General features: G+C 43.0%; 1 protein-coding gene across 4 annotated transcripts in view; it reads right to left on the bottom strand.

The window, feature by feature from the left end:
- SCUBE2 (signal peptide, CUB domain and EGF like domain containing 2) overlaps positions 1 to 25282 on the bottom strand; it is a 63676-nt gene that overhangs the window by 37443 nt on the left and 951 nt on the right. For 2 of the 4 annotated variants that reach the window (XM_072794129.1, XM_072794132.1), the window contains exons 2-7: positions 24684 to 24806; positions 16590 to 16715; positions 11547 to 11681; positions 6026 to 6151; positions 3323 to 3439; positions 2605 to 2694 (exon numbers count right to left, since the gene is read on the bottom strand). In XM_072794129.1, the coding sequence (XP_072650230.1) occupies positions 2605 to 2694; positions 3323 to 3439; positions 6026 to 6151; positions 11547 to 11681; positions 16590 to 16715; positions 24684 to 24806 (717 nt within the window). Of the gene's footprint in view, positions 1 to 2604; positions 2695 to 3322; positions 3440 to 6025; positions 6152 to 11546; positions 11682 to 12068; positions 12162 to 16589; positions 16716 to 24683; positions 24807 to 25194; positions 25253 to 25282 lie in introns of those variants that run through there. The other 2 variants (XM_072794131.1, XM_072794130.1) reach the window with 2 other exon arrangements.

Here is a 25282-nt window from a genome sequence, read left to right as displayed (position 1 = left end):
AGAAAGAAAAATCTCCTAGGAAGTAGAACAAAAATTTAAGAAAAGAGAAGAAAATTAGAGGAGCTAAAACAGTCAACTAACAGATATTCCAGAGAGAAAGAATAGAGAATATGTAGTTAAGAAAATTATCAAAGCAAAAATATAGGTACTTTCTTGGAGCTAAGGGGCTCAAATATCCATACTGCAGAGGCCAATCAAGTCTTCAGCATAACAGGTGGATAAAGTCCCATCATGAGAGCCATAACTGTTTTTGTTTTGTTTTGTTTTTTTGCAAGGGTCATTAATGTGAAATTTCAGATCACCAGGGACAAGAAGACTGTGAAAGCAACCAGAGAGAAGCTTTCGTCGGTTCCATTCAAAGGATCATGAATAAAAATGACTTTAGACTTCTTGAAACAACACCGAATCCTTGAAAACAATACAGCACTCACTACTCACAACTCTAAATTCTTTTTTTTTTTTAAGATTTTATTTATTTATTCATGAGAGACACAGAGAGAGAGAGAGGCAGAGGGAGAAGCAGGCTCCATGCAGGGAGCCCGATGTAATCCTGGGACTCCAGGATCACGCCCAGGGCCAAAGGCAGGCGCTAAACTGCTGAGCCACCCAAGGATCCCCAACTCTGAATTCTATACTGAACCAAATACTCAATAAAGTGCCACTCTTCTCCATGCATCTTGTTTGCCACATGGGCTGAAGTCAGAGAGAAGAGGACGCAGCTGACAAAAACCCAAAAGGCATTTTCAGGCATGGGAGGTTTTTAAAAACCTATACCTCCTTATGTGAACTAACAACAGAGAAGACATGGGGTCTACCAACACAGGAGCATGATGAAGGGCTTCCTAGGCTGGCGCTAGTGGATGAGAGGTGTGCAAGCCAGCCCTGAGAGTCGGGCCCCTCTAGAGCAGGGGAAGCCTCAGAAGACACTTTTTTTTTTTTTTTTTTTAAGATTTTACTTGTTTATGAGAGAGAGAGAGCATGAGCAGTGGGGAGGGGCAGAGAGAGAAGCAGACTTCCTTCTGAGCAGGGAGCCTGCCTTGAGGCTTGATCCCAGGACCCTGAGATCATGACCTGAGCCAAAGGCAGTCACTTAACCAATTGAGCCACCCAGGTGCCCCTAGAAGACACTTGTTAAGAAGAAAATGGAATTAATAAGTCAATTGCTGTATTTGAACACATTGAAAGGGTTTTAGAACGCCACCCAAAATTTGCAAAAAACAAAAAACAAAAAACAAAAAAAAACTGGTAAGAGGCACTTAGAAGTATTTTTACGTACCTCTAAGAAAAGAAAGAAAATAATAATCATAGCAAACTACATGGTGCAGGTGACTCACATTTAGATACTTATAGTCACAATGATGTAAATATATAACTTTGACTTCAGTAGTGATACAACTCCACTATAGGAGAGGGAGAGTGTGTGCATTTTGGGAGTGGGCAGGAGAGAGCTAAAACTCAGTGTGCTCTGGAATAGGAAGTCAAAGCTACTATCTAAAACTGACATGTCAAGAAATAAGTGTATAATATAATAGAACTGGAAAAAAGAGAAATAATTGCATACACTTTTCAGAAATATGGGGGAAAGGGAGTCAGAAGAAGAAACAACTAAGAGAAATGATAATTGTTGCCTCTGGCAAATGGAATGAGGGCATGGGAAGTTTGAGGCAAGGAAATGATGTATTTCATTACAAGCTTCATAGCACTAATTAGGTTTTTAAGGTTTTTTTTGTATTATTCATATGTACTATTTTAACACAATTAAAAATAACTTTAAGAGGGCAGAAAAGAGCTCAGAAATGTCACCTGCCTGGTAACCAATGGCTGCTCAATATATTACCTGTTAAATCTAGAAGCTATCAAAGAGTCAGTTTTGTTTAGGTCAAGCCAAGCTTTCTCCAGAATAATAGTGTGCCAAAGGTTCTGACTGCCACCCCCACAGCCACCGCCTCTACTTCTGCTCCCATCTCCAGCTCTGCTGGCAGACTTGCTGGCAGACCTTCTTACATCCCACAGCCAAGTGCCCCTCTTCTCCATTCATCTCTTTTGCCATCGACATGGGCTGAAGTCAGAGAGAAGAGGACTCAGCTGACAAAAACAGATTGCCATGTTAAGCTAAGGACTGCCTAAAGTGCCTTCCTGGTCATAGTTACTCAAAGGGACTGGAATTGACATTCACTGACCACCCGATAAGTCCCAGGCATTGGACTCTGGGCGCTTCTGCATATTATCATCCTCACTGAGCTTCCTGATAACCCTAAGAGGCAGGCTTTATTGCATCCATTTTTTTTTTTTAATTGCATCCATTTTCAAGAAAGACCAGGAGACAGAGGCTCAGGGCCATTTGCCCAAGTCTTACAGCTAGCTGGGGGGCAGTGCTGGGAGGCTAACCTGGTTATTCTGGCATCTGGTGTCCATCCCACAATGGCAGGATCCTCAGATGGTGACTAAGTAACAGTAGTAGGTGAAGAGCAAACACAGCCTAGCTTGAGAGGGGCTGCTGACCCTGGTCCAGCTGATCTGAGGGTGTATGGGCCCCAGGTTCAGGTCTGATGTAGTAAGTTAGGGAAGGAAAGGGAAAAGACAGGAGGGGGTGGGAGTGCCTACCCATGAGCAGCCGCCGCTTCACCCGTTTATCGCCATCCACCACTGATGTGGCATTGCTCTCCGTCACCTCCGGGACAGCATCCTCTCGCTCTACAAGAGACACCAGAGAGCGAGTCTGTTTACTCATCCCCTGTATGACCACTTCTGCCGAAACCCCAGACATGAGAACAATGTAGGATATGCAACTCTGTTCACTCAATAAAGATATGTTGTAATGAGGCTCTGTGGGAAACATAGCACGTTAAATGGCCATGAAGCCTTAGTAAACATTAAATATGAGAAAGATTTTTGAAGCATATTGCAGTGACCAAAGAGACACCAGGGAATGCAAGCTTCAGATTCACTCTAACACTGTCTTCTGCTGACCATAAAGGCCACTGTGTCTTTACAAATGGCTAGCTTTAACTTCATGTCACCCTTGCTCCTTAGGATGTAATGTACCAGTCTCCAGAATACCATCTTCAGGAGCCCCCTAGTCCAAGAGAAGAGAAAGGGCTTTCTGAGGGGGGAGAGAGAGAGAGAGAGACGCCCCCCTCCCGGGACTAGACCACTCATTCCCACTGCCACATGTAAAGCTGCACGGGACCCATTCAGAGGCAAATACTGGAAGCTCCCTGAATCTGGTGCTTAACACCATTAATAGGGTTAGGGTTAGGGTTAGGAGTGGGCAGGTGGGCTGGGGACAGACCCTTACCAAGTGTAGGGGTCACTCACTCACCAAGGCAGCTCTTCCCATCTGCATGCATCTTGTACTGTGGGTGGCAGCTACACTCGGGGCCATCAGCAGTGTCCTCACAGGAGTGCTGGCACCCACCGTTTCCATGGTTACAGGTCACTGAGAGGAAAATGAATCAACACACTGAGCACTGAGTTTTCCACAACCCGGGGCTGTGCTTGCTTGGGAAGATCTCTGATTTTCATTCAGCAAGTATTTGAGCACCTAGTATGTGCTCAGCATTGTGCATAATGAAGTAACTGACTCAGACAGAGCCTAATGCTGTCTCTGAGAATAGATAGTCACAGTATGAATTCAAGAAATGCTAAATGATGGATTTGAGCAGTTATATAGGAAGATGGAGATGGGAAGGCTACGGAGATTTTCACTTTTCAAGAGGAATTATATCAAAAGATTCTAGACTACTGCTTTGGGCTATCAGGAGAAGTTTGCATGTTAATATGGCTGTACTGGGGCTACAGAAAATGTTATAGCACTTTATGGCTGGAAGAAACAGATAATACTTATTTGTATTTATATGTTAGGATTTCTCTCATCAGATTCTATCTAGATTAGTTAGAAGGGAGGGTAACCAGAGAAGCCAACTCAAAACAATCCACTCATCAAACTGAACAGTGGTTACCTTTGGCAAGAGAAATGGGAAGGGAAAGGATATGGTTTTCTTTACACACTTAAAACTGTTTGAATTACACAGGCATTTGTAATTTTTCCAACTTAAAAGAACGAAATACATATTTGTGATGTGAGAAAGAAACTGTTCTGTGATTACAGTGATGTAAAAATTGTGTATGCCTGAGAACAACTAAATAGGAATAAGAACAAAGTGAAGTAGCAGGAAGGAAGAGAAAAAAAAAAAAGTGAAGCAGCTGGTTATGTGGTGGAATCTGCATCTTTTTTTTTCTTTTTGTTCTTTCTTCAAATGTGATTATATTATTGGAGAAGTGACATCTTAAAAATATTTTAAAATTTAAATCCCAAGTATTCTACTGGCCTCTGAAAAACTGAAATGCCAAAGAATCTCACTCCACAGGCGAGTCTCCTCTGGAGGCCTGGGTCCTCCTTGTGAGGATACCTGGAGCCAGGATAAGCAGTCTCCACTTTGTTCAGCCCACTGGAAGCCCTCAGGGACAGCCTCACTTTTAGGAGCCCTAAGAGCCTATCAGAATCTGTTTCTGGCGGTGGCACCAGCCCTGGTTTGTCAGGTTTTAGGGCTACACTCTGCTTTGTGATGGAGACAATGGAGAGAAAGCTCTTACTGAAGAAACAACCTCCTCATCTCTCAATCACAAAGGTCAACTCACTGTAAACAACCATCCCTAGCAAACTGCAGGGGAATTACAGCAGGTCCATGGCTTTGGAAGAGTTGCTAAAGGAAAATCATCCATGTTTCCTCTAGCATAATAGTGGTTTAGGAACACCTTTAATGGCCGGTTGTTTCCTATTACCAGTTGGGGTTTCATTCCTGTGTTTCATCATCGTGTGGCGGCTATGTCCAAACTGTGTACACCATTCATGAAACAAATGTGTATTGAGCCCAACCTGTAGTAGGCACCCAGTGGGGACACTGAGAAGCAAAAATAAGACGAAGTCCCTGACTGTGGGCACTCACAGTTGGGGAGACAGACACATAAATGCACAATTCAACCCTGGGTGTCACGTGCTCCCACTGAGGAACCAACAGCGCTGTGGGAGCCAAAATACAAAATGGTGGCCGGGCCGGTCAGGGCAGGCTTCTGGGCAATTTAGCAAGATCCACCAGCCTTAGAGCTAGGAGGACCTACATCTGAACCCTAACTGGCTGCATGCTCCCTGTGTGACCTTGTTGCTTTACCTTCTCCACAATTTTCTCAAACTGAAAATGAGGATAATAATACTTAGCTCAATAGGGTGGTGATATGAAGAATTTGATGAAATTGCTATACCTTTGGACAAGTCTTTACACATAAATACACCCTCAAAAGTAGCTACCTCTCCTTATCATTATTATCATTAGAAGTTAGCAGAATAGGGGAGCCCAGGTGGCACAGCGGTTTGGTGCCACCTGTAGCCTGGGATGTGATCCTGGAGACCTGGGATCGAGTCCCACATTGGGCTCCTTGCATGGAGCCTGCTTCTCTCTCTGTCTGTGTCTCTGCCTCTCTGTGTGTGTGTCTATGAATAAATAAATAAAATCTTTAAAAAAAAAAAAAAAGAAGTTAGCAGAATATTAAAGGTTGAGTGAGAATTCACCAAGCCAGGCAGAGAGGAATGCTTGGGGAAGGCCTGAGACCTAGGGAACATGGGCTGTTCTCCGACAGGCAAAGAGGTTGGGTGTTTGGGAAAAGGAGGCAGATGAGGTTTGCACAAGAAGCAGGACCAGGTAGCAAAGAGCTTTGATGGCCAGATGACCATATTTGATTTTATTCTATGGGAACAGGGAGACCGGCCCCCAGCATTCACAGTCCTGACTTGCGAATTTTATTTCCTTCGATGGGTTCCCTTAAAAAGCATCCTCTTCCTTCCCTAGGGGAGACTACCCCCCGTGCAGCGAATTTAGCCTTCAGTGGAGGTTAGTATCCTGCGGACAGCTGCCTGCCCTGATATAGCTGCTCTGCCAGGAGGTGGCATTTCGGCTGCTGGACTGCAGAAGACAACCTCTGGGGGTAGGATGGTTCCCAGCACAGGTATGTGCTAGTCTGTACTTACAGATGCAGTCTCTCTGGTTCTTGGCCAGCTCGAAGCCAGGCCTGCACTCGCAGGCGACGCTGCCCCTCGGGGCCTCCTTGCAGATGTGACTACAGCCATGATTCTGATTCATGCAGCTCAGACCCTCTGCAAAACAGCGGCATGCAGCCAGTGACCAGGCTGTGAGCACTATCTTGAGCCCCAGGGGCACTGCAAAGGACTGGAGGGTGGGACCTGACTGCCTGTGTCTTCATCAGCCCCACATTTTAAGAGAACATGTCATTAAAATCCAGTCAGGCCAGTTAACAGAGACATAAAAAATTTCCTCTGTCACCCAAGAGATGTTGCAGTGATGTTGCAAGGCTCCTCAAGAGGAAGGAGCCCTCCTAATACTTGGAAAAGAAAGTGCCCACCAGGAGCTTGCTGGTGGGTGTGGAACCACAGCCTGCAGACCCCAGGAACTGGTACTCCTCCTACCCCTCCTGACCAAGAATACAAAGAAGGAGAATCTCTCTAAGAAAATGTGCACATAGATGAAGACTGCCAACTCTTTCACATACTCTTGAAGAGGATTTTCTGAAAATGTCAACCCTCTTCTCTACCCCAACCGAATCCACACTTGGAGGTGACTGCGACTGCTGCATTTAAGCCTCAGCACATGGACACCAGCCCAGGGGCCTCTCTTCTGTGACCACTCTCAGTCCCTGGACCTTCGCCACCCCCCAGAAGCCTCCGAGCGCAGCAGCAACACAACAACAGAGAGAACAGAGAGAGACCTCACATGTGTGGTTTCCTTCAGCGGCTGTAAAATTCTTTCCAGGTATACTATGATCTTCATTAGGTCCAATCTTGTGGTCACAGTGCAGGGAAGGGGGTTATTTTCCCAGCTGGTTTAACATGCGTTTCAATGAAGGGGTCATAACATAGTGTGGGTCTGTGTGGTTTGCTAGAATCCTACCACTTCTCAAAACCAATTCTTTAAGACCCTGCCACCTGCCAGTGCTCTGGAGGAACTATCTCCACACCCTAGAGTATTCTCAAAACCTCTGCTCAGTTTGCACTGCATTACTATTGAGGACATGCCCATCTGATGCTTCTTTGCATCCATGCAATGAACATCTCTGAGAGTAGGTTTTTTTGTTCTCAACCAACAAGACGCCCTCTCACATGGGAAGTAGCACTGTTTTAAACATGAGTGCAAGAAGTTTTCATTCAGCTTCTATGGGATCCTACACTGTTCTGTATTGTACCCCTAAAACCTTAGGCAATTGGTTCTAATTAAGACAAAAATCATTTGTCTCCAATTCTCACCACAGAGCCGTTGATCTATGCTTAACTGGAATAGCTAGCTATTTTAATACAAACAGATGTCATTCCTATTCCAAAAGACAGCATAATAGTTAATACATCCCATACTCTCTTAAAACCACTTTGTTTTTTAGCTGACAGTTACAAGCTGTTTGAACTCCAGCACTCAATCTGCGGGAAGTTGCTGAGATTCATTCACCCATGCCAAGGCTGCTGTCAATTAATACAGAATGAGACTTGTACTGGATCAGAGCAAAGCTTTCTCTCAGCTCTGGCTGGTGATTTTTGGAAATGTTACTTGCTCCCAATACTGAGGCGGCACAGGATGTGAGGAGCTGCCTCCAGAAACAGTGTCCTGTCCTCCTAGGAAGACCTAGGAAGAATTACATTTGCCCTTGGATCAGCAGAGCATTTGGGATCACAGGTGCCAGGGGCACATAGGGCAAAACATAACAGTGCCCAAGAAAGGGCAGCAGCAACACCAGCAAAGCACAGTCCCCAAACAGGTCAGCCGCTGCTGCTTCTTTTCACTCTGTTTACAAGTCTGTAAAAACATTTGCAAAGTGACCTTTACTGCCTTAGAGCAGCAATTCATTTACACAAGAAATATTTCATAAGAATTGACTATGTTTAAAAAAAACCTGACCGTGTGCCAGATGCCATGGGGATACACGAAAAGTTGTGCCCTGATGTCTTATCATATCAAGCTAGACCTAAAGTTACCAGGAGATAATAGGCATTAAAATGGCTCTGGAAATGCTGGGGCTTTTCAAAAGGTGCCCCTGAAGCTGTTGATAGTACCCTGACTCCAAAAATAAGGCCACTGCTACGGGAAGGCAGATGGGTCTGGTCCAAACTGAGAGGCCCTGGCGTGGTTCTGGCTCCACCCTTACCCCCAGATTGGGCTGCCAATCATGTTTGGGAATGTTAGTTCACCAAGAGGGAAATAGCTCAAAAAACATTAGAAATATCCTATTGCAGTGGTCCCACTGAAGAATATTTCTAGAAGCTGAATAAAAACAGGCCTTGCAAACAGTGAAAAAGATTCTATCAAAGACAGAAACAGGCCCTGCTGAGAGCATAGCCCCTTCCTCACTGCCCTGACACCTTCCCCCTACTTTGAAAAGGCAGTGGTGCAAACATCGAAAAATCTTCTCAGAGCAGACAAAACAAAAGCGGAATGCTCATTTTGAGAGCCTGAGCACCCATGAATAGGGACAAAGCCTGACTGGGGCAGTATGTCTCTCTCCAGCCTACCCCCATTACATGGGTGAAAACACACAGTCTCTTTATCAGAGCTTTGGGGTCTCTGAGAGAAAAAAAAAATCAATAGCTTAAGCTTTCCCTCAGAATCATCTATTATGATCCCCTGAACTGAAGATCATTTAGTAAATAATTATTAAAAATAACAACCAAAACACTAGAAAATTCTAGCTTGCAGTATTATCTTCACTTAATCAATTTTGGAGTCTCAACAGGGGGGTTTTAAAGTCCACTTTAATACCATTTCTGAGGGCTTAATGTGCACATCAAGGAGGAAATCCTAAAGGAACACTGTTTACAGACTGCTCTATTTGAAGAGGTAAAACCTTTGGATGGACAGGGTCTCAGTTATAGTCCACTACAAACTGTTGGCTCATGCTGCTATGAATTCACCAAGCGATCGGGCTGAAACACCACAGAAAAAAAATCACAGAGAGGGCAGTCTGGGTGCCTCAGTGGTTTAGGGCCGCCTTCAGCCCCAGGCTGTGATCCTGGGGACTGAGTCCCACATTGGGCTCCCTGCATGGGGCCTGCTTCTCCCTGTGCCTGTGTCTCTGCCTGCCTCTCTCTCTCTCTCTCTCTCTCTTTCTCTGTCTCTCTTAAAAAATAAATAAAAATCTTTAAAAAAAAAAAAATCAGAGAGCCCTTCCAGACCACAACTCAAATTCTTGGATTTTGGTTTTAGCCCCAGACAAGTATATTCATTTTAAATATTCTTCAGGGAATCCAAGAATGTCTGAATTGTAGAAAATTTAGAAAACAAGGATTGCAGAAAGGAACTGCTTTTGTATTTACTTCTGTTATGAAGATCCTGTGTCTGTAATCAGTCTGGAGGTCCTGCCAGAGGGCAGAAAGGAGCTAAGCCACTGCTTTGGAAGTGCAAGAGTAAGAGATGATCTTAATAACTGTGAAGTTGCTTTGCTAGTGGATGGGATCCATACGGTGTTCAAGAAACAGCCTGACCCACAGATCCCCATTCATGTCCCCAGCACCTGTGGGGGAACCAAGTGACTTCCCAGGAAGCAGCTTTGAGCAACCAAAGAGGAGGTCCCCTGAGATCTAGATTGCTCTTGCTGCTGGCTTCTTAATCCTGCCTCATCCCAAATGCAAGGCTCTCAGAAAAGTCCAGAGCAACTACCAGGAATGTGAAACCCAACTGCTACTCTATCAAGGGCCACGCCTGCATGAGATAAGAGATCTGCCTGATTAGAGCCAGTGTGTGTCTATCCTGCCCAAATACTGAGAACAAGCAGACTCAGGGTGATAAGACTCAGCAGACCCATTGGCCTGTAACCATTCTTAGTACCCAAACAGCTTTCTAGTCAGGTATGAGAAGGGACTCATCATTCTTGGAAAATGAGACAAAAATCACCTTCCTCAAAGACACCCTTGAAAAGTCACAAGAAAAAAAAAAGTCACAAGAACCATGATTAAACAATAAACCTACTCATGTGTGATTAAATAGCAGCAGAACTTAAAATCCCCTCATTCTTGAGTTATGAGAATGAACAGTAGTGCATGCCAAAATGAGTTAACAATCTAATGTTTAGAGCACTTCCCCTACAAACATGCACAGGCAACCCCCGGGGAATACAGCCACCAAAATGTGGTTCTTTGGCTTAAGAAAGAGCAGAGAATTAAAAAATGGGCAGCCACCACTGGGTGGCTCAGTAGTTTAGTGCAACCTTCAGCCCAGGGGGTGATCCTGAAGACCCGGGATCGAGTCCCACATCAGGTTCCCTGCATGGAGCCTGCTTCTCCCTCTGCTTGTGTCTCTGCCCCTGCCCCCCCCACTCTGTTTCTCATGAATAAATAAAATCTTTTTAAAAATAAATTTAAAAAAATGTGTCATTCAGCTAAAAGCGGCTGATTGGCCTCGTGTTCTTTTTTTTAATAATAAATTTATTTTTTATTGGTGTTCAATTTGCCAACATTCAGAATAACACCCAGTGCTCATCCTGTCAAGTGCCCACCTCAGTGCCTGCCACCCAGTGACCCCCACCCCCCGCCCTCCTCCCCTTCCACCACCCCTAGTTCGTTTCCCAGAGTTAGGAGTCTTTCATGTTCTGTCTCCCTTTCTGATATTTCCCACTTATTTTTTCTCCTTTCCCCTTTATTCCCTTTCACTATTATTTATATTCCCCAAATGAATGAGACCACATAATGTTTGTCCTTCTCCAATTGACTTATTTCACTCAGCATAATACCCTCCAGTTCCATCCACGTTGAAGCAAATGGTGGGTATTTGTCATTTCTCATGGCCACGTGTTCTTTTTTTTTTTTTTTTTTTTATGGCCACGTGTTCTTAATGCCTCTCCCCCTGCTGAGAATCCACTGAACTAATAGAGGAATAAGAAAGGTATAGACCCAAAGCAAAGAGAACAAAAGGGAGGCCACCAGCAGAGTTGTCTACAAATTCACGAAGGAACAGGAAGCTGTGGCAAACCAGAACATAGGAAGCCCACATCTGGGGAAGGGGTCCCTCTGCACTGGAACCAAAGAGGCTCAGAGTTCAAAAATGGGAAACACAGGGAAGGCCAGATCTGGGTCTGTAAGTCCCTATAAAAAAGGCTCCAGCCCCTCCCTACCCACCCAGAGCCCAGAGCAGGCTCACACTTGGTGCTGTGGTTTGCAGCACCTTTTCTGAAAAACTTGGCAGATTGTCCATTACATTTCACCTGAAACATCTAGTCATGTTTGAAATGTTTTCTATTTAAAGATTAGAATCAGGAATGTGAGCGTTTGAAGAGACCTTAGAGCTCACCCAGCCCAACCCACTTATTTTGCCAGGCGAGGAAGGTAAAACTGCCCAGTAGCAGGGTCTGGACTCATTCTCAGGCCTCCAGATCTTCCATACTCTGTGCTTCCCCTCAAAAATCATAGAGGGTAGGGGAGGTCCCTAGAGGTGACCCTCCCCAGCCCCTTCCCCTCTGTCCCTCTTGCTCCCCTCCCCACAGCAGAGCAGAGGCACCTTCCAAGCGGTGAATGCATGTGTGCTGATTGTCACTCAGGAAAAATCCCTCCTTGCAGCGGCACTCGTAGCTCCCCATGACGTTTACACAGGTGTGCTGGCAGCCACCATTGTTCTCCAGGCACTCGTCCACATCTGGAGGGAGAGGAGGATTAGCCTTTGCTTTTGTGACTTTTTCAAATGCCCTCCCCTCCCGGCAGCTCAGGGACACCTGCTAAGCAGAGATGAGGTCCCTCTTCCTTCTCTGCATCACAGAACGGAAGTCAGCAGGGACCCCAGACTGCAGAGATCTCAAGATCCCTTAACCAGGCCTCCCACACGAACACAAGAAAGTCAATTCAGTAAATATTTATAGAACACCTTCTCTTTCCAAAGTATGGGGCTGGAGGAGACAGTAAAACACAAATGAGTAGGATCAAATTCTTCTGCTCTAGGAGCATGTCCCTCAGCAGAGGGAAAGAGACAAACATACAAGTAATTGTAAGAGACAGCAAAAGGTGGCACAGAGGAAAAAGAGGTTACCTGGTTGTGCGGTATCAGGATGGATTTTATGGAAAAGCTGATGAAAGATGGGCCCTACAGGATGTCTTCAGTTCTAAATCAGGAGAACGGATTCTAGGCAAAAGAAAGGGCATGAGCATAGTGCAGGTGCTGGGGAGCATGGAGTATGCCCAGATAAGGGTGGCCATTCAATGGAGCTGGAGCACAGGTACATGTAGGTAAGTTCCAGGAGATGAAGCTGGGAATACATTGAGTCACACCATGGAGGGACCTTGAATACCAGGCAAAGAAGTTCCACCTTGATTTGAGAGGCAGCTGCAAACCACTGCAGCATGAGTAACATGGTTGGACCCTTGAGTTGGGAAGAAGGTGGTAGCCAAGGGTAGGACACAAGGAAGGAAAAGAATCAAAAGCCTGGGAGTCTGGCTTCACAGGTGTACCTCAAATAGCCTCAGCTGGGACAAGACCTGGGGCTTGGCCAGGGGGTGCCTAGGAAAGAAGAAATAGAAGAGGACTGTGGGCAAGGTGCCTGCAGGGTGGAGAACCACATGAGCATTGGATGGGGGCGCCGAGAAACATGAAGACCAGAGCTGGGTGGGGAAGTGAAGGTGGAGATGTGCTTGGACCCAACCATGGTAGGGAGGTGGTGTATGTGAGATGCTGATAGTCAGCCCTTGGTCCAGGAGGCAGTGGGAAACCTGAATCTGGTGTTGTAAAGCCACCTCTGAATGCTGTTTACTTTTGGTGGCCTGACAAAGTGGGTGTCAGTGAGGAAGCCAAAGGCAGGAGAGGGAAGGAAGAGAAGGGCTGCAGTGAGCACACAGCCAGAGGTAGAAGTCAGGAGAATGCCAGGGGCAGGAGGAGGGAGAGGAGATACCAGAAGCCCCAGAGAAGGAGCCATGAAAGACAGAAAGGCAGTGAGTCCTCCTCCAACTACCTTCCACCACCTCCCAGGGTAGAGTTAAAGGACCTTCCTGCCACTGTGTCATACATTACTCTGTGCACAGCCCCATCAATACACTTAACACATCGCATTCTCAAATCTTTTTTTAATTTGTACCTTTTGACACCTCATAGCTTTCACTTACCCATCTCCACTAGACTGCTGACTTCTTAAGGACAGAGATTTTTGTTGTATTTAGCACAGCCCTGGACACTGCAGGTGTACATTAATTGTTCAATGCATGAACAAAAAAGCAGGAGAGCATAGCATCACCAGAGCCAAAGCAGATGAAACTTCCAGAAAAATCTCAGATATGACAAAGGCTCAAGGAGAAGGCTGGTATAAAAACTATTTATTTTGGGGCTCCTAGGTGGCTCAGTTGGTTAAGCATCTGACTCTTGATTTTAGCTCAGGTCATGATCTCAGAGTTGAGGGATCAAGCTCCACATCAGGCTCTGTGCTCAGCATGGAATCTGCTTCTCCCTTGCCCTCTGCTCCTCCCCCTGCTCACTTGTGCTAATTCTCTCTCTCTCTCTCTCTCAAATAAAGAAATTAAATCTAAAAAAATTAATAAAAGCCATTTATTTCTCCAGCCTGATTTCCCATGTGCCTATCACTAGCTTCTGGGCACATCCATAACAAGAAAATTCACATTTAAATATCTGTTATCTGGTTTCAAGCTTCAGATCTTACAGTCATGCATCCTCCCACACTACCAGGCAGATGTCTTTCTAAACTGATGGGACTCAGGCCATCCCCTCAAGCCTAACAAACTTGCCCTTCTCTATGCCAAAGAGTAAAGAGAGCACATTCCAAAGGATAAGCCACACTGGAACACATCTGGCTAAGGTGTTCCATGGTGAGGACTCATGGTGAGCAGGAGAGATCTGTTTTCCTGCATTCCAAATCCTGGATTGTTTTTGTTTTTGTTTTGTTTTTAAGATTTTATTTATTTATTCATGAGAGACAAAGAGAGAGAGAAAGAGAGAGAAAAAGGCAGAGACATAGGCAGAGGGAGAAGCAGGCTCCATGCAGGGAGCCTGACATGGGACTGGATCCCGGGGCCTCCAGGATCAGGCCCTGGGCCGAAGGCGGCACTAAATCACTGAGCCAGCCAGGTTGCCCATGAATTGGTTTTGAGTAAAGGTATACTCCCCTCTGAGCTGCCACCCACCCACCCTGCATTTAACCTACTATTCCTTTCTCCAAAGCCATTAGAAATGTGTCATTGAGTTGGGTAATGTACTCTGACTGGATTAACATAAAAGTGTGTGTGTTCACATGCACATGCACAAAGAGGTTATCATGCACTTGACGAGTTTCTTCAGACTACAAGACAGTGGTTCTCAATTCCAACAGCATGTTAGCACCCAGATGCCTGGACTCCACCTCCTGAGACATTGATCTAATTATTCTTGTATGAGACCTAGGCAATGGTGTTATTTTAAACTTCTTGAATAATTCTAATGTACAGCCAGAGCTGAGAACCACTGCCACAACACTGAATAGATAGGAAGTACTCCTAGACACTCAATAAATAGAAACTGAATTCAGACAGGTGAGCTATGTGAAAGAGCTGCATTTCATTTTTCAGGCTCATAGGCCTTCAGGATCTTGGAAGACTCTGGGTCTGGTGCCAGAGTTAAGTGGTATTTGTACTGTGTAAATTCTGGCTAATATATTTGTGGCTAACGTGTGATAAAAGGCCAAGGAGCAGTCAATGGTCAACCCAGAGAATGCAGGAAAGTGCTGCTCCTGAAAAGTTTTGGCTCTGAACTTCCTTATCACAAAATGCTTCAGCCCTCTCAAGTCTAAATGGCACAGAAATTACTGTCTGCTGGTCCTGCTTTTCTTACTATACCACTTCATTTGCTCATGGCTTCCTTTAAAAGATCTTTATCCCTGCAGATACTCAGTATATTTCTGCTGGGCACAAGCTTGCTACCAAGGCCACAAAGAGACCCCAAGGACAGGAAATGGAGATAGTCTGCTGAAATATCTGTGTAAACAGCCAAGGGAAGAAAAGACTCTGGGCCTCAGGATTTCTGAGCTGGCCTTTACTCAGAACCACCCAACCCAAACCTGGCCCAGGTCCTTAAACCCTGGATGGTTTAGTCTCTTGCTCTTAGGAAGCTCACACGTTCCCCAGGCACAACCTGGAGTTTAAGCACAACTATGATGACTGGATCTGCCAGTAGATATAAGTTCCCCAAAATGCCACTCTTGGCAAGTCAAAAGGAAATGTGAAATTTCCCCCCAGAAAATGGTAAAAATAGAACAAAGCCCCCAAAACACACTGTGTGCTTCCCCAAAAATTACACTCTGAAAATAACTTTATTGGGATTTTTTGTGCATGTTTTTGTTTTTGAGTTTTTAATTAATTTCAATTGACTGCTATTATCAGGATTGTCTCTCTAGTGTCTTTTCATGGTCCTGATTGCCCTAGACAGTCTGCAAAGGGGTTAGTGAGCCCTCAGCCCTCAATCAAATCTTCCTGACAGCTGCAGGCTTGGAAAGCCAAGTGTTCTGACCCAAAGACTGACCTCTCACACAGCGTGCAAACAGGAAGGGACAGGATCTCTATCAAGACGGGGTTCTAGGTGACATTGAAGTGGGATAAACGCCATACAAGGGTTGATTCCCAGATGGGAAAGTATCCTTCTCCACCACTCAAAAAACAAGCTCCGTCTATTCTTATCTAGTGACTTTTATGCTGATCTCAAAGCATTTAATCAAGCAGCCACTCTGCCGTACTATAACGGGCATCTCAGTAGCTGTCCCCCTGTGTCAGGGTCTGGCTGAAGTTACTCCTTGGTCAGCCAAGCAGACATCAGCAAGTTAACCACTTAAAGGGTTAAGGGACCCTGATGCCCTCTGTCTCCCATGATGTCCTCCTGTACAACTGGTAGCACCAGCCTTAAAATGCAAACAGACCACAGATACCTGTCTGCCAGGTGTGCTGCATCCTCTAAGATGATTCAATACTCAGCCCTATCCAATTATTTGCTGTTTCTGAATTCTTTTTTATTCCTGGCATAAGCAACCAACACAAACAATGTCCTTTGGAGCCCCTAACTCAGAGACTAAAACTCCAACAGATGTTTCTGTTTTGGGGAATAATAGGAGGATGTTAATGGAAGGTTTCTGTTTGAACTTTTCTGTCTCTTAAGAAAAAAGGGGGTGAGGTTACCTGGCTGAGATCCAATCATACATTTAGAATAGTCTCACATTTGGAATTTTCAGAATAAGGAGTTTTACCTAATTCTAGGATAGAGATACTCACACCATTAAAGAAACTGTTATAAGTCTTTTAACACAAGATCAGAGATCTTGAAGGTGACAAGTCAATGCTAGAAATAAGTAACAACAATGATGTCCATCTCCTTAGACTAATGGAGAATTGATATCATGAATGATCATAAAAACTAAAACACTTTACCTGGTTTTCTATCAGGGAATGTGATTTCTAGGGGGCCAGAAAACACAAGTCTCTGATCCCCTTTTTGTTTTAATAAGTATGTTTTCATCAAAGGAAACAAAAGGGTGGTGTGCCAGAGGGTAGGTGAAGGAGGTCTGCCATTTCCAACCATTTTCCTTACCAAGACAATTATGACCATCATGAGCCAACATGAAGCCATCAAAACAAGTGCAGCGATAATTGCCTGGAATATTCAAACAGTCATGGACACAGCCTCCGTTGAGTTCATTTTCACATTCATCAATATCTGAAGAATAAAAGAGAAGTAAGCCAGACTGGGGCCATTTCTTTAGGATGGAGATATACATATTTAACTTCTAATCAGTCATCCCGCTTCTAGGAATCTACTCTGAAGATACAGCTCCAACAGTAGGAAAAATATTATGCACAAGGTTATTCACTGCAGTATTGTTTGTAATCACAAAATACTAGAAACAGACTAAGTGCCCATATATAGGAAAGTAGTTGAAGAACTATCCAATGAAGTACCATGCAGCTGTTGGAAAAAAAAAAAAAAAAAAGAATGAGAAAGATATCGATGAACTTATTTGGGGTGATTTCTAGGATATACTACTAAATTAAAATAATCAGGGGGATCCCTGGGTGGCTCAGTGGTTTAGCACCTGCCTTAGTCTCAGGACATGACCCTGGAGTCCCGGGATCAAGTCCCACGTCCGGGCTCCCTGCATGGAGCCTGCTTCTCCCTCTGCCTGTGTCTCTGCCTCTCTCTCTCTCTATGTCTATCATGAATAAATAAATAAAATCTTTTTAAAATTAATTAATTAATTAATTAATTAATTAAAATGATCAAAATCCAAGAATATCTGAAGTTTGTTATCATGTAAAAAAATAAGGGAATATGAAAAATACACCCATTCTAGCGTGCTTTTTGGTAGACTTGACAAGCTTATCCTAAAATGTATACAGAAATGCAAAAGACTCAGAAGAATCAAAACAATATTGAAAAAGTAGAACTTTCTTTTGATTTGGAGGACTTTCACTTAACAAAAAGCTACAGTTATCAAGACAGTGTGGTACAGGCATAAAGGAAAACATACAGATCAATGGAACAGGACAGAGAGTCTAGAAATAAACCATTATATTTATGCTCACTTGATTATCGACAAGAATGCTAAGGCAATTTATTGGGAGAAATGATAGTCTTTTCAATAAATAGTGCTGAGACAACTGAATATCCATATGCAAAATGATGAATTTAGACCTCACACCTACACAAAAATCAACTCAAAATAGATCAGGGACCTAAATGTAAGAGCTAAAACTATAAAACTTTTAAGAAAAAACTAAAGCTTTTATGAGAAAAATCTGAGACATTGGATTAGGTAAAGATTTCTTAGCTATAACACCAAACACACAAGTCATAAATTTTTAAATTAATAAGTTGGAGTTTATAAAAAATTCAAAACTTTAATATTTGCAAATCACGTACCTTGTAAAGGACTTACAAAGAATTATCACAGCAATAATAAGACAAACAACCCAATTTCAGAATGGGCAAATGATTTGAATAGACATTTCACCAAAGATGATATACAAATGGGTAATAAGCATATGAAAAATGGTCAGTATTGTTAATTATTATTGGAATTCAAATTGAAACCACAGTGTGATACCATTTCACACTCACTAGAACAGTTTTGATTTTAAAAAAGAGAAAAACAGGGATCTCTGGGTGGCTCAGCAGTTTAGCACCTGCCTTCTGCCCGGGGCGTGATCCTGGAGACCCGGGATCGAGTCTCACGTCAGGCTCCCTGCATGGGGCCTGCTTCTCCCTCTGCCTGTGTCTCTGCCTCTCTCTGTGTCTCTCCTGAATAAATAAATAAAATCTTAAAAAAGAAAAACCAAGAGTTGATGGAGAATTTTTAAAAATAAATAAAAATAAAAATAAAAATAAAAAAGAGAAAAACAAATGTTGATGAGGATGTGGAGAAATGGGAACCCTCATACCTTGCTGATGGTAATGTAAGATAGCATAACCACTTTGGAAACAGTGTAGCAGTTTCTTAAAAGGTTAAACATAAATTTCACATGCAATCTAGAAATGTCTATATACTTCTAAGTATATATGTAAGAGAAATGAAAAATTATATCCACACAAAGATGTGCAGGTAAATGTTCATAGCAACATTATATATGATAGCCCAAAAGTAGAAAAAACCCACATATCCATCAATTGGTGAATGGATAAACAAAATATGGCATATCCATACAATAGAATACTAGTCAATAGTAAAAAGGAATAAAATGCCAGTACAGGCTACAACATGGATGAATCTCAAAAACATGCTAGGTGAAGGAAGCCAAAAGCAAAATACCACATATTGTATGATTCTATTTATATGAAATATCCAGAAAAGGCAAATCTGTACAGACAGGAAGTAGACTAGTGGTTGTCCAAAGCTGGGGCTGGGAATGGGGGATCTTACTGAGATAAGGAATATGTTTGAAAACTATATTATGTGATAGTTGCACGGCTGACTCAGTTAATTTATTCAAAATCATTGATTTGTACACTTAGTTTGAATTGGTCAATTTTATGGTTAGAATTCACTTAAGTAGTTAAAAAGAATATACACATTTATCAGGGCACCAGGGTGTCTCAGTCAGTTAAGCATCTGACTCTTGATTTCAGCTCAGGTCATGATTTTTTTTTTTTTAAGATTTTATTTTATTTATTTATTCATAGAGATGCAGAGAGAGAGAGAGAGAGAGAGGCAGAGACACAGGCAGAGGGAGAAGCAGGCTCCATGCAGAGAGCCTGACGTAGGACTCAATCCAGGGTCTCCAGGATCATGCCCTGGGCTGCAGGCGGCGCCAAACCGCTGCACCACCGGGGCTGCCCTCAGGTCATGATTTTAGAGTTACAAGATGAAGTCCCGCATCAGGCTCCATACCAAGCATGAAGCCTGCTTAAGATTCTCTCTTTCCCTCTCCCTTGGCCCTGCGCCCCACCATTCATGCTTGTTCTCTCTCTTTCTCTCTCATCTTCTGAAAGAAAGAAAGAAAGAAGGAAGGAAGGAAGGAAGGAAGGAAGGAAGGAAGGAAGGAAGGAAGGAAAGGAAGGAAGGAAGGAAGGAAGGAAGGAAGGAAGGAAGGAAGGAAGGAAGAAGAAGAAGAAGAAGAAGAAGAAGAAGAAGAAGAAGAAGAAGAAGAAAGAAAGAAAGAAAGAAAGAAAGAAAGAAAGAAAGAAAGAAAGAAAGAAAGAAAGAAAGGACCCATTAATCTGCAAAAGAAATCTAGGAAGCATGAAGGATAAACCAGAAATTAGAGAGTTTGGTGATCCATGGTGCGTGGGAAAAGGATGAAAAGGAGGAATGTGAAACAGGGGAACAGAAATAGGGAGAGGGAGTATTACTCCCTCTGAGTATGGCATTTTTATAGTTTTGACTCTTGGAACCATAGTGATATATGCATGAATACATACAGACATACATAAGGACATACATTTTTATGTACATACATATATATGTATATATGTACATACATACAGTCAACCAGTGTACAGAGGTGGGGGGGAACAAATAAAAATGGGATACAAAGAGAAACAAATGAACTTAGCTGTATAACAAATGAATAACAACCACATTGAGGGAAATGTAGGAAAAAGTATTAGCCAAGTAACTTTGGAAACATCTTGACTAAATGTTGTACGGCTAAAAATAAAAACAGCTATATACAGATACTGTCCTCTAATTAGTAAATCTGTTTTACTTGCAAGACTATGGATTAGTAGCTTTGTAAATTATTTATGTGTATACTTGGATTGAACAAACAGGTAACTAACTATATCACAGATAATGAGAGCCACCTTTCTCACCGTTGGAGAAAGAAGTTATGAATAAGCAAAGAGACAGACTGAGTAACTCTTGTGGCATTGCTTTGGAATCCAAAACATCAGTGTAAAGTCATTGTTTTTAAAATATGTACAAATACATATATATATATGGACTAAATATAGATAAATGTATATGTGTGGGTTAGGATGCATACATATGTTTCCTAGGTCTGTGTACTGAGAAAGCCGAAGAACAATGACATCCCAGTAACAATGAGAACACCAAGCATCCAGACTTTGGTTTCTATGCACCATTTTCCAATCAAAGGAACCAGAGCTCCTTGTAGAAGTGGTTGGTTCCAGAGCAGAGGAAGGGAAAATACAAGATGTGTCTGTGACATCTTATGGTACCAGAAAACAAGATGAGGTCTCATCCTCTCAAAAATGGATGAGACCATGTCAAAAGGCCACAGGAAATAATATGAAGGAGCTCCCAATGGCTAAAGCTGGAATAATTTGAGCTCAAAACAAATTACTATACATATAATTAAATACCCATGAGTCCATTCTGGCATAAATACATAAATCAATGCATAAATAAACAGGGGAGAAGCAAAATATCTTCCTTACAGAGAATTTCAGTTAAAAAATGTATATCAAATTATCAGTTATTATATCATAGTAATAACTGTTACAGGCAAGATCCACAGTTGGATGCTCAAATCAGTGGGCAAAGACTTGAGAAGGAACAGGATATTAGCATAGACAAATTATCTGCCCTAAGATGTGTGTTTATTGCAAAAGGGAAAAATAGTAACTTTGCAGTGGAGAAATCCAAGACGCACCATCTCAACTAGATGATCAAAGTTAATATCACCAGTAATGGGGCATATTAATGTCATGTGCCTCTCCCACCATGAAATGTGCTAAAAAGCACACAGCACCTCTATGGTAGCCTTGTCAAAATCTTTACTTTTTGTATTACTACAATACATAATCTTAATTTTATCATGAGAAAACATACGACATTCTCTTATTGTGCCAATTCCTACTGTATCAATTCTTATTATGAAAAAAAAAAACATAAGGCAAACAAAAGAACTCAGCTGTATTCATCCAAAGTGTCCAAGTCATGAAAAACTAGGAAGGACAGGAACTGTAACAGATTGGAGGAGACAGAGGAGACACAACAACTAAATGTTATGTGGGACTCTGAATTGGAATGGCCTGGGGAGTGGTGGGGAGAAGGGAGAACATTAAGAAAAAACTGGTGAAATCTGAATCTATAGTTTAGTTAGACGTACTGTGCCGATGTTAATTGGTTAATTTCCTGGTTTTGATATTGTACTATGGTTATATAAGTTGTTAACGTCAGGGTAAGATAATTGAAGGGCATATGTGAATTCTGCATTAGTTTGGCAACTTTCCTGAAATTTAAAATAATTCCAAAATAAAATGTGCTTTTAAAAAACACAGCTCTGGGTGCCTGGGTGGCCCAGTCAGTTAAGCATCTGCCTTCGGCTCAGGTGGTGATCCCAGGGTCGTGGGACAGACTCTCACATCAGACTGCCTGCTCAATGGGGAGTCTGCTTCTCTCTCTCCTCCTGCCCCCCCCAACTTGTGCTCTCTCTCTCTCTCTCTCAAATAAATAAATAAATAAATAAATAAATAAATAAATAAATAATCTTTTAAAAAATTTATAAAAACAGAAAAAAACCCACAAAAATACAGCTCCTTAATTAAAAGGCCAAGTTTAGATTCATTCTTGTTAAATTTGATTCATTCAGTTCTCTAAATAGAAAAGAACCATATAATGATCACTGACCACTGAAATACCCCCATCCCCAAAGTCTGAGATATAAACAAAAATAATTTAGAATAAAACTTCACTTATTCAAAGACACCTTGGAATCATATTATTTTCAAAATACTTATCAGGGCCAATACTTTCATTTCTCCAACATTTTGGCAGAAGAAACTTTATAGAGGATAAAATTCTGGTCACTCTAGGCAAACCCAGTTCCCATCCTTATACTTAAACAGTAACAGTGAAGCTGACAAAAATCACAACATAAATGATACCATGGGTTGGACTCAAGAGGTTTAAACCATTAAGTGAAGGAACACCCATAAAAGAATTACATCTTTAGGGGGATCCCTGGGTGGCGCAGCGGTTTGGCGCCTGCCTTTGGCCCGGGGCGCGATCCTGGAGACCCGGGATCGAATCCCACATCGGGCTCCCGGTGCATGGAGCCTGCTTCTCCCTCTGCCTGTGTCTCTGCCTCTCTCTCTTTCACTGTGTGCCTATCATAAATAAATAAATAAATAATTAATTAAAAAAAATATTAAAAAAAAAAAAGAATTACATCTTTAAATATCTATATCTTGGAATCCTTGTAATCTTCATTTTCTCTCCTTTTCCTTTTTGAAAGAAAGTTTCTGCTTCTCGACTCTTGCATCAAGAAATCCAAACTAAAGAGGGACATCCTTACTCACTAACTTTATAGGTATTCAAAAATACTACAAGTATGTAAAAGATCATATTCCTCTGGAGTTTTAGTTTTAAATGACACTACAAAGAATATATGCTCCCTGCTAACAGTGATTACCTATGGATAAAGGGATAAGAGGGTCTTTAATTTTGTTTCATACATTTTCTATAATGTTTGACTTTTCATAATAACAATAAATGTTATTATTTTATTATTATTTTTTTAAAATATTTTATTTATTTATTCATGAGAGATACAGAGAGAGCGAGAGAGAGGCAGAGACACAGGCAGAGGGAGAAGCAGGCCCCATGCAGGGAGCCTGACATGGGACTCGATCCTGAGTCTCCAGGATCAGGTCCTGGGCTGAAGGCGGTGCTAAACCACTGAGCCACCCGGGCTGCCCAATATTATTATTTTAACGCCAATTTAGATATATAAAAGCAACAACTCTGGTCAATCATTAGTTATTTTAAACTAAATACTTGACTTTTCAATGAAAAATTGTCAGCGATTCAATTTCATGTGCCCTAATGTCAAGCCCAACAACTAAGAATAAGGAAATTCTTGCCACCTGTCATTCTACGTCTCTTACTAAGTATGTCCTCTACCTCAAAGAAACGTTGGCATAGTGTCTGCCCCCTCCCATTCCCAGAGAGTATACAGTGACTAGAAAATCGGTGAAAAAGTAAACAATTTTTTTCCCCAAGCAGAGTACCAACATGTGTGAATTCCAGTACTATAAGTAGAATATTTAATACAGTGAGGAAATGGTACAGAGGAATCTGCAAAGATATGTTTCAGGGAGAGGCAGCCTTTTGGCCTCCCATGATGTAATAAGACAGAGAGAGGGAAAGGTGGTTATCTGTCTCTGGAAGAACATGATCTTAGAGAAACACAAAGACTTTAAGGATGGACTACCAACCCCATCTGCTATGAACCTGACCAGAAGTACACTTCCTCTGATAGGAGAAGCAAATTTTTCACCTTGTGCACAAAGGAAAGTATAAGTAACAGGATTTCTCACCCACCAAAGAAGGACACCAGGAGGTTGAGTGAATACAAGAGATATGGGTCCAGGGACAGAGCTAGGGTAAATCCTGACTTTCTTCAACCTGCAGGTTAGCTGTGTGATTATGGCCACAAGCCCCCTTCCCAATTCCCCTGCCTCAGTGTCTCACATCTGAGGGACGGGAATGGCTCAGAGCTCCCTGAAGGGCCCTGCCAGCTCCAACATGCCATGATTCCATCCCCAGGAATCTCCTTCTCCTATGAGTGCTCAGTCTTTGCCCAGTTCTGGATTTCAGTGTTCGTGACACTGGCCCAGAACACAAGATGGCAGAGTCCAGACTAGAGGCTCTACTGATCTAGAATTCTAAGGGCTTAAAATATCCCTCTGCACATCTTTCCAGGGTGAACATGCAGCTCCAAGTGAGACAGGCCCTTGGTATAGCTTCTAAAGCTTAGAAGGTCACAATGCCAAACAGCCCAAAGCCATGAGCAAGATGGAGCCTCCAGAGCCAGCAGGGGAGGGCAGGACTCCTGCACTCAGACTCCAGGGCAAGGGTGTAAATTGCCCCAGGAAGGTGCATGATCAGTTCTTTTCTGGCTGGCATGGCTCTCCTGATCAATATGGTTGTTGACTTTCTGCCCCCAAACTGACTGGGACCAAAAATAGTAAAACACCTCTTTTCCTTTTCACAAGCTAGATGAATGTTTCAGAAACACATAAAACTACATGATCAGCTCTAGGGAAGACCTGATGTTCCTAGTGCGTTAAAGGTCTGGAATGTAGTTCAGAAGGTGGGTGGTATGAGCTAGGGGGTAGTAGAGCAGCACTTTTACCAACATGAGTGGCCACTGCAAGAGCTAAGGGGGTGGGAAGCTTCACCTGCCTGGCTCATTTACCACCAGTCCCCAGGCCACTTACCCTCACACTGCCTGCCCTCCCCTTGGTAGCCAGGCTTGCAGGAGCACTTGTAGGAGGTGAGTGTATTCTGACAGATGGCATTGGTGTGACAGTCATCTAGTCCTTGGGCACACTCGTCCACATCTGCAAAAGAGCACAGCAAGCTCCTGGTATGGTGCCCTGAGCCCTTCATGATCTGGCTTCCGCCCTCTTCTAGCCTCATGCCCCATCAGCCCACCCCAACTCTCTCCTCCTCAGCTAAACTCCTCAGGAGCCCCTGGGACGAACTGTACCACTTCCAGGCTCCTGCTTCCAGGCGCAGCCTGTTTCTGCTCACTAGACTACTCGCCCACACACCCTTCCCACTCAGCCCCAATCTACCACCTCCAGGAAGCCTATCATGATCCCCCAGTGTAGGGGGTGTCCCCCACAACCTGCTCCCATATTTATCTCCTTTCATAGTGTATATTATACAGGACTGTCACTGCTTTCCTGCCTGTCCTCCCCTCTAGATGGTGTCTTGATTACAGACTCTGTGTCCTTGATGTCGAGCACAGTGCCTGGCACATGAGCAGTCAGCAATAAATGCCTATTGAAGGAAAAGACAAAGGTTGGCAAAA

Source organism: Canis lupus, chromosome 23 (genome assembly GCF_048164855.1).
Source record: "Canis lupus baileyi chromosome 23, mCanLup2.hap1, whole genome shotgun sequence".
NCBI lineage: Eukaryota > Metazoa > Chordata > Mammalia > Carnivora > Canidae > Canis > Canis lupus.
Note: the sequence above shows the minus strand (reverse complement) of the source record. Positions and strands in the feature narration are given on the sequence as shown.